The sequence below is a fragment of the Amaranthus tricolor genome, chromosome 2 (assembly GCF_026212465.1).
Source record: "Amaranthus tricolor cultivar Red isolate AtriRed21 chromosome 2, ASM2621246v1, whole genome shotgun sequence".
NCBI lineage: Eukaryota > Viridiplantae > Streptophyta > Magnoliopsida > Caryophyllales > Amaranthaceae > Amaranthus > Amaranthus tricolor.
This window is the reverse complement of record NC_080048.1, coordinates 24,512,380-24,522,443: the sequence shown is the minus strand read 5'-3', so window position 1 is coordinate 24,522,443 and position 10,064 is coordinate 24,512,380. Positions and strand designations below refer to the sequence as shown.

Below are 10,064 nucleotides of genomic sequence, written 5' to 3'. Positions count from 1 at the left end.
TTATCTCACGGTTATATATTGGGTTACTGTTGAAAGTTGATAGGAGGTCAAATACTCTCTCGAGAGGGGGTGAATAGAGAGTATGGGTGTTTAAAAATTTTATCTAGATCGTTTCAACAGATTGAGGAATCTTTCAAAACTGTTTTCTGAAATAGTTTTGTGTCAATTCGTAAAACAATAACGTATGTGCGGAAAATAAACTTTAAAGAATAACACACGATATGTTAACGAGGTTCAGTTCTAAACAATCTACTCTCCGCCTATGGGTTCTCTTTCAACCCGTAGGATTTCAACGCTTTTCATTAATCAGACTTTAATACAAACAAGAAGATCTCACTATCTCCTCAAACTACATTCTTCCCCTTGAAAAATCGTATTACAAGTCCCTTTAATAAAAGCAAATCCCAATCTTTCAATAGAGATTACAAGTTGAACACTTTGAAAAGTATTCTAAGTTAGGCATATTAAACTATGAAAATGATCTAACTTTTTTTTAACACTTCAGCCTATTACAAATTGTAAGAGCTAGATGAATTAAGAATTACAACTCTTTTTAATACTTAGAGAATTTCTAGATCTTAAGTCAAGAAAAAATATTGTAGGAAGAGGTGCATCCTTAATTCTGAAATGAAGCCTTATATTTATAGATATTACGCCTCAACACACCCTTGTAGAGCAAAAAAAGCTTCATCCGTTAAATTCTGTTGATCTGGATATTTTGTGTCAGTGTTCAAGACCTTGAGCTTTATGTCAAACTGACGTGTACTGACAGCTTATATAATTTCGTCATTGTGTGCTGTAATTTGTCTTTGATAACCAATACCATGCTACCACATTTAAACTCATACAAGATATTGAAAACTCAGCAAAAATCAGATTAATCAACGAGTATACACTAATTCAAATTAATTCCTATATTTAGCATTAATTCAAATGGTCATTTCCTATTTTTAGTATCAAGTTAAAATATCTCCTTAATTTTAGGAAACTCTTTAATTAGCTTAACAACTAATTTAAATTCAAATATAATCGTGTATTATAATTAACAAAACGTGTGTACCTTGTAATATAACAATTAATCATCAAAATATCTTAAACACACATTGCAAATTCAAATTCACAAATAAATATCCAAACGTTTAAGATAAGAAATGTTATAATATATTCAAACTTAATTTCAAATAATATTAAAGTAAATTTTAATGAACCTTGACCTATTAAAATAATTCAAAGTTAATTTAAATGAACCTTGACCTATTAAAACAATTCAAAGTTAATTTTATTGAACCTAAACTTATTATAAACATAATTATAAATTTAAACATAATTATTAATGAACCTAACTTCAACACTTATAAATTTAATCATAAGATAAACTTAAGTTATTTAAACATATTCCAATAGTTCGAGCTTAAACATATATATTAAATATTCAGTTTATATCCAATATAGACTAACATAAACAACTAAATGTAATTACTTAATTTATTTGTTTAATCAATATGTGTTTTGAATTATCATCATTTAAAAGAGTTGAGTCTTCAAATATTTTTGCTTAATTATTCAGGTGTTGAATGATATTTCTCTTTTTTTTTAGTTACGTACATACTACAAAGAATTTTATGTTAAATACAGCAATAAAATCATATTCATAACTTTATCTGATCTCCCATATAGGAAATAAGTGGGTTACAACATTCTTTACCCTTTTACATGGAAACTATTAGGGGTAGTTTGGTGTAGATAATGAAAATGGTAATGACAAGTGTGGAGATCGTGCCGAATCTGGTAGCATTATATTGTGATGGTGTCGTTTTTAGTTTTCCATTTTGATACGTATCAAATAGGTTGATTCAAATACTTTAATGTTATGTTTGAAAATGATGATTTTATTTGGAAATCAAGAGTTTACTTAAATTTTGTGTTTTGCAAATTAATAAAAATTAAATTTGGGTTTGTGTTAATTCCACTATTATATTAAAACTAGTTAAAATTGAGAATTTGAGAATAACTTCTCACACCTTTTATTCTCAAATTTTTTATTTATGATTTCATAATTTAAATCTCTAATTTAGAATGAAATACTTGTTCCCAAACATAATTTAAAGAAATAGAAACAAAAAGAATTGAGTTTACCATAAAAATTAGGAAAATTTGTTGCGAATAATCCAATCTATTTTCTATTACCTGTCAATAAAAGTTTTTTAATAATCAAACATTTGCTTTCAGTTTGTTGTCAATGGATCCTTTAAAAAATGACCTGTTATATCAGGTTATTTTTCATATTCTTCTTTTTTATAATAATCCAAGCTATTTCCCATTACCAGTCAATAATCCCACTTTTTGAATTTTTTTTAATAATTCAATCTTTGTTATCATTTTGTTGCCAATGGACACTTCAAGAAACTAAATAGTCAATTTCTGTTGAAAAAATGAAATAGATAAGATAATTTATAAAAAAAAAGCACAAAATAATACAAAAATCAATCTATTTCAAAAAATAAGCGTCTAATGTCCAAAACCTGAGGTTTGGTGTTGTTCATAGTTACTAACTGCGAATAGGTGCTTAATTTTTTAAAAACACAAACAAGCTGTTCACAGTTAACTGCGAACAGGCCTGTTGACTTGTTCGACCATGTTCGCAGTTAGTAACTACGAACACTATCAACAATTGCAGGTCTCTTCTTCCCCATTTTCCCCAAATTTTAAACCCTAACTTATTAAGCTCGACATTCCCCTTTCAAAAACCACTCTTGGACTACCTATGGATTTGTAATCGTTGTTAATGAATATATGTTGAATTTTTGGCATCATTCTCCCTAATTATTGAGTCATTTATGTTTGATGTATTTGCAATAGAGACATCATCATAAGTTTTTATAAGTCAATGTATGTTCCAGGCGGGATGAATCATCGCCAAAAGTCCGAGCATTTGTAAGTCAAAGCTTGCAGATTATGATAAACTAAAAAAACATATATATACATAGTTAATCAAAATACACAAAAACCTAATGCTAACGATCATCACCCTCATCTGCCCTATCCAAGTGAGTTGGTCTCCTATGCCTCCTACGGTAATAAGAGGCGTTCGTATGTCGCTCTGGTAGGGGAGGGGACTGGTACTTTGATGGCTTAGATAGCCCAGCCTGCAAGATCCCCGCAACGTCACCGGGGTATGACAAGTCTATCTCCTCCAAATGAACGTTATAAGGAGGAGATGAGACGTGCACATCAATGGTAGCCGGTGATGACTCCGCAGCGACTTCCGGTAAGAAGTACTGTAACTGCGTGCCAAGGAGCATGCCTTGCGCAATCTCCTTCATCAACTCCTTGTGGCTAGACCGGATCATGGCTGCCGCACCTTGTGCCTGCAATTAATAATTAGTTAATGTAATATTATATTATGTAATCGGCAACTTAATCATTTAAATGTGAATGAAAACTTACAAATTGGGTCATCGTAGGCGCTGCAGTAGCATAATGGGCCGCTACAATGATGCTACGTGGTGTCATCCATCGGCGAGTGATGGAGAGGAACCACAACATGTAGTCACGTGTACTAGGCGCGCCAACAGCATCGATTGGCGCACCTTGGGCTAGCAGCTCCAGTCTATGATCCCAACGAGCGATGTGGCGCCCGATGATCTCCGTCCAATTCGTCGTACCCTGATTCTTGCGCGAAATCAAGCGCAACACGGATTCAATATCGCAAGGTGGTGGAATGCCCTGTACCAACCCATAATGGCGCAGTACGCTCTTCGGTAGATGTACTTCGATAGTGTCCTTTCTTGATCTTCAATTGCACTTGATCTTCGTCACAACTTCAAGGCTACTCTGCGTTTTATTCTTTGAAGTTTTTAGGTTCGTCCTCCATTTCGGTTCATTTTTGTTGATCTTCATTTTTCGATTTTTAGGGTTTATTCTTCTATTTTTTAGTTTTTATTTGAGTATTATTCTCGTATTTGATTTTAAGGGTTTTTCATTTGGTTTAATTCTGTGATTTGTTTGTTTGGATCGCAGTTTCCACACAGAAGATTATTTTAGGGTTTTTCATTGGGTTTTATTCTTGGTTCTGACTTCAACTTCAATTATCACACTTTTTTTTAGTTGTTATGGCAAAAACAAGAGGTGCGTCAACTTCGATGTCAGGTCATCAACGAGGTTGCAGTATTCCAGTTGATATTCCCTCCACCTCTATTTTACAGTTGAATTCCAACACAAGAAAAAGGAGAGGTGAGGAAAGTGACAATGTACAACAAAGGTTTGTAAGGTAAATTTATCCACTAGTATGTTGAATTCCAACATTGTAATTCTGTATGATTAACTTTATAGAGAAGACAGTAATTATTCATAGTCATAGTATCCTTTATTGATAACATAGTATCTTTTTCTAAGAACATTGTATATTTTTCTTGTTGTTGACAGGTTGAGATCTACATTTCAAAAAAAAAAGTAGACCTTCTCAGTTGATCAAATTGATGAAGGGGTTCACTGAGAAACAAAAAATTTCAGTGAGAGAAATTGGTTTTGGGGGCCTTCTCAGTTTGAAGTTATGTAGAATTCCAACTAGAATGCTTGGATGGCTTGTAGATAGTTTTGATCCTGGTAGTTGTATGTTTTCCATAGACTCTTTGAAGTGCTTTCCCATTTCTGAACACGATGTATATGATGTGTTTTGTTTGCCATTGAATCCAAACAAAAATGTAGAAGTAGTTTCAAGGTGTGCCAACAAAAATAATCCTGATTTCCCTTTGAAACAACAATTTAGATCTTTTTTTGGTTTTGAAGATACGAATGCGGCAATTTCTTTAGAATTGCTTGAACGTATGATCCCTAAGATGACTGATGGTGGGGATGAGTTCAAGCAACATTTTGTTTTGCATGCTATTTCTTCTTTTTTAGCCCCTACCCAAAACAGAACGATTGATCTTAAGATTGTAAAGTCTATAGTAGATCCGAATAAGATTAGTACATTTAATTGGTGTAAATATGTTCTTGATCAGTTTGTGATTCTGTAGTTAGATATCAGAAAGGAAAGTTGCAATTCTTTTCTGGATGCATTGTTTTGTTAGAAATTATTTATTTCCATCGTTTGAAGTTTAAGAATATCTCCTTGCCATCGTCTTTACCTCTTATCTCTCACTGGACCGATAAGGATGTGTCCAAAAGAATTAAGGAGGAAATATCTGCTAATCATTTTGGAAATGGTATAATTTTGAGTACATATCCTATGAGTGAGTCGATGGTTTTTGAGAATGGTCAAGCTGTGGGGGTAAAGGTGAATGACATTGATATTGGACATTCAAGTCTAAATAAAGAACCCTTCAGAGATCAACCAGTGCAAAACGATGAGAAAATTGAGTTTCAATTGCCTTTGAATGCAATGCGAAATTCTGATATACACCGATTAGCTGGGGATGTAAGTATAATCTTACTTATTTATGTTGCCTTCTACATTATATTTTTTATATAATGTCATAGTTACTTTCTTTTGAACAACATTTTAACTTATATTGACTTCTTTTTGTAGGAAATGTATGAGTTGCTTATGCTCATGAGGAGGGACACTCAAGTTGTTTCTGAGTTTTACATGGAGAAAATTAAATTGTTGTTAGAATAAAAACATTCACTGTCTTCTCCTCCTGTCCCTCTACCTGATGTTCCTTCAACCTCATCTACACCTTTTTCACAAACCCAAAGTTTTTTTTATGAATCCTACCGTGCTGAATACAATTGATGAGATTGTTGACACGGTTAAATGGGTCACCTCTATTCCAAGGATGGTGAATGAGGGTATTGTTGCCGATGAGGGTAATGTAGAAGTGAATGAGGGTGCTGATATTGTGGCTGATGTACTGGGGGATGTTGTTTTGGATGAGGTATTTGAAGATGATGTACTGGATGAGGTTGAATTGGATCAAGTTGTTAATGATGTGGCAAATAATGTCATTGTTTTTGAAAGCCATGGTTATGAGAATGTATTGATACACGACAGGGCAAAGTGTTCCATTCCTTTTAGAGGTGTGAATGATAATTTTACGTATGTTTCATATCTAATGAAATCAAACAAAAAATACGTGAGAAGTCTTGGTTCTTTGCTTCAAGAATCAGTCGACTATTGTTTTGTTTTTGATAAATGTTTCGACAATAGGTGAGTCTTTTTTTTTTGTTTTTTCTTTTTCATGATTTTTGTTTTTTATTATATTTATTTTATTCTTTTTATTTGACAGTGAATTGCTTGTGAATTATGACGACTATTTGAGAATTCAAAGGGAAGAGTTTTATACTCTAGGGGATCCCTCAAAGTGCACTCATGTTAGTGTTGTGGATTGTTGGTGTCTATTACTAAATGAAAATGAAAAGAACAAGGAATGTTCCAAAAAGTTCTTTTTTAGTGCTAGTTCTAGTGTAATTTTTTTGTCATTTTTATTTTAATTTAACTTTTATTCTATTTTGAAACTATTTTTAGTTATTTCATTGTTTATTTTTACAGCTTGCTTTGTTGGAATTTCATAATAATGGTGGTTCTCAACAAATAGATTTAGTTTATGATTCTTGGGTCGAATGGGTGGATTTCAACCAAGTTGATTTGTCTAAGTTTGATCTGGTAAGATATTTTTTTTTTATGATTGATTGACTTATATAGTCACTATTTTAGTTATTATAGCTACTAATAGGTAGTCAGTACTTATGCAGTCACTGTTTTTTAGATATTTTATTGATTCAGTGATATATAATATACAGATTGTTGTTCCGATACTGAAGGGTAGTCAGTACTTCTTACTTCTTTTGAATATGAAGTTAAAAATAGTTCAATGGATTGACAATGTAAACCATACCGCTATTTCGAAAGAACAAATTAGAAAGCTAGGTGACACTATGGTATGTGTAACATTTTATTATCTGAAAAACCTTTTGCCTATGTTGCTAAGAATATGAAATATTTATTAATAAATATTTAAATGAATCTTTTGTAGAATGATTTGTTGTCAACAATTTTTGATGATAAGATGCAAGCTACTGATGTTATTCCTTTATGGAAAATGGAACGAGTTCCCACTGATCGGAAAACGACTGCTAGGACTAACATTGAAAGCGATGTATTCGTGATGATGAGCATGCTGTTTTTTGAGGGAACAGTTGATTTCCAGTGTCCGATATTGAATGCAGTTACGTTTTTTCTTCTTAATATTATCTTTAAATGTATTTTTTTGAATGACATTCTAATTATAACATTCAAATTAAATGTATATTCTTCTTATGTAGGCTCCATTGAGACATGTTGCAAGAGCTAAGATTGCTGGATCTTTGGTGTTATCTGATTTAATTTGAACAAACAAAGATCTAAAGTTTTAGAAGAGGTGTCCAATTTAAGGATAAAAGACGCTCCATTGCCAAACAAGTTTCTATCAGAAGAATAAAGATTCGCTAATGTGAAGTACAAGATGAAGTTGTGAAGTTTTTAGTTGTACAAACATTTGATGGAACATAGTAGATAATCTAATTACTGTAGTTACTAGATAATCTAATTACTAGATAATCTAATCACTGTAGTTACTTTTGTTATGTAATCACTGTAGATACGGTGCTATTGTTAACAACTTTTATGACTTACAATCTTTTTCTATTTTCCAAAATTAAAAAAGAAGACAGTAACTATGAATATTCATAGTAACCATTAATCATAACATAGTATCTTTTTCTAAGAACATAGTAGCATTTACTTTTTGAAACAAAGTTTTTCCAAAATTAAAAAAAGAAGATAGTAACCATATATAGTCATAGTAACCTTTAATCTTAACATAGTATCTTTTTCTAAGAACATAGTAGCATTCACTTTTGCAACAAAGATTTTTCAAACTTACAAAAGAGAAGACAATAGCTATACACTGTCATAGTAACTTTTAATCACAACATAGTATCAAATTACAACAGAATAGTGTATTCAAAACTTTCAAAATTCTAAATAAATAGTCTCTTCATCTATCTCTTCATCTATCTATTCTTAATAATCTCTTCATCTATCTCTTCAATAGAATAGTGTATTCAAAACTTTCAAACTTCTTAATAATTTGTTCTTCAGCATCAACTTTTCTGCATAACAAAAATTTTGCACTTTCATTTACATAATCAAATTATTAAATAAGGATACATAAAAATATAAGCAAATTATATATTTTTATACCTTAAGTGGGGTATCTTTTGTTGATGGGCAATTTCGACTATCATGATAATCAAATTTACCACAAGTTTTGCACTTTCTTTTGGGCTTCTTGCTTTGCTCAATAGTTTGTTCTTTTTTCCCAATTATTCTTTGCCTTTTTTCCTTTGTTCTTTGATTGGATTGGGTTTTGTATTTTCATTGTCGAAGATGAACTTGTGCCTACTAATAATTCGATTTGTTGCTCTTTAGTAATGTCCACCCTCACATCATCACTTTTCTCCAATTTTCTACTAAAATCTTTTAGGTTTTGTAAAAGTGATTGTAAATCACTCTCACTTCTTTGACTAAACCTACACAATTGAAAATTTCACACCAAACTTCCCCCAACAACTTCCCCACGTTGTCACACGTTTTGCTATCTTCAATCAAATTCCCATGCAAATCAAAAATAGGCTTCTTTAATGCTAGCTTCGTCCCACGATCTAAAACATATTGCTTTGGTATTTGTGTTATTTGTCTTGCACTCATGACACAAATCGCATGGGAACATAATATTCCTATCCGTTTAAATAACTTGCAATCACAATCTACCTTCAACTCATCAATTGAACTTCCCAAAATAAATTTCACCTTGTACATCTTACTTACCGTTAAGTCCAAAACAGTTATACTTTCCACACTTTCAATCTTTTCAATATTTTGAATATGAGTTTTGAAACAAGACTTATAAACTTCATATTGAAAAAGAAGAAAAAATTTTCTAGTATAGACTTCACCGGCATATTTTTCAATCGGCAATGGTGTTTTATATTGTGGGTTTGTGTGAAGTGATTCAGCATTGAACTTATCTTGTTTGTACCTCTGTGCATCCATTGCACTTTCATAACTCATATAAAATTCAACAAGTGTCATATGAGGGTTTGAAAAATGGTTGAAGAAACTATTAACACTTTCCGATCGGGATGTAGTTCTCAAAATCCCCCCAATGGGATATCCCTAAAATATGCGGGTATCCATTGATCTCGTATACTAAATATACTACTAAACCATTTATCTGTTTGAAGATTATATTTGGTCATAATTCCCTCCCATTTTTCCTCAAATTCATTTTCTTCTTGATCAATATTCCAAACACACCCATTTAATTCTTTCAAAAAATCCTCATTTTTGTTCAATTCCGGTCCAACTTTATCAATAACTTTACTCATGATGTGCCACATGCAAAGTTTGTGTATTGTGTTTGAAAATACATTTTTAATCGCAATTTTCATTGCAGGGTCTTGATCAGTTATCAAATATGTTGGCATACACTCCCCCATACAATGTAAAAAAGTGCTAAATAACCACTCAAAAGATTCACTATCTTCCTTAGCTAATAAACCTATACCAAATGTAATACAAGACTTATGATGATCTACACCAGTAAAAGGGGCTAAAACCATGCTATACTTATTGGTGTTATAAGTACAATCAAAAGTAACCATTTCTCCAAATAAGCAATAATTCTTTCTACTTATCACATCGGCCCAAAATAAACGTGAAATGTGGTCCTCCTCATCTAAAGCATAATCAAAATAAAACCCTGTGTAAATATCTCTTTTTCTGATAAAATTCTCGATCAACATCTTCCCATCATCTCCTTTAATATATGTTTTCAAATCCCTATGGAAATTCTTAAAATCTTGCATTGTCACTCCCACATTCTCTTAACCCCCAACATTTTCCTTAAATAATCTAAAGGATTTAATCGGTCCTATATTAACTCGTGCATTCTTAGATATGAAATTTTTGTGTAACAAAGTCATTTTCCTATTACCCAATAAATATTGACGCGATGTAGGGCTAACTAGACAATGATTGTGCGCCTCTTCGAATTTTAAAACATGGTATGTTCTCTTCA

At 31.8% G+C, this 10,064-nt stretch overlaps 1 protein-coding gene across 1 annotated transcript; it reads right to left on the bottom strand.

Moving 5' to 3' along the window:
• Window positions 1-8,282: 8,282 nt before the first annotated feature.
• LOC130805631 (protein FAR1-RELATED SEQUENCE 9-like) lies at window positions 8,283-9,055 on the bottom strand. The gene is made up of 2 exons (XM_057670416.1): window positions 8,574-9,055; window positions 8,283-8,514 (listed from the first exon to the last, which is right to left on the bottom strand). Exons 1-2 carry the CDS (start codon window positions 9,053-9,055, stop codon window positions 8,283-8,285), a joined length of 714 nt encoding a protein of 237 aa, XP_057526399.1.
• Window positions 9,056-10,064: the final 1,009 nt, after the last annotated feature.

Coding starts and splice junctions, on each gene's coding strand:
- LOC130805631 (XM_057670416.1), bottom strand. CDS start 9,055: ATGAGTTATGAAAGTGCAATGGATGCACAGAGGTACAAACAAGATAAG. Junction 8,515..8,573: donor TTGATTGAAGATAGCAAAAC/GTGTGACAACGT, acceptor TCAATTGTGTAG/GTTTAGTCAAAGAAGTGAGA.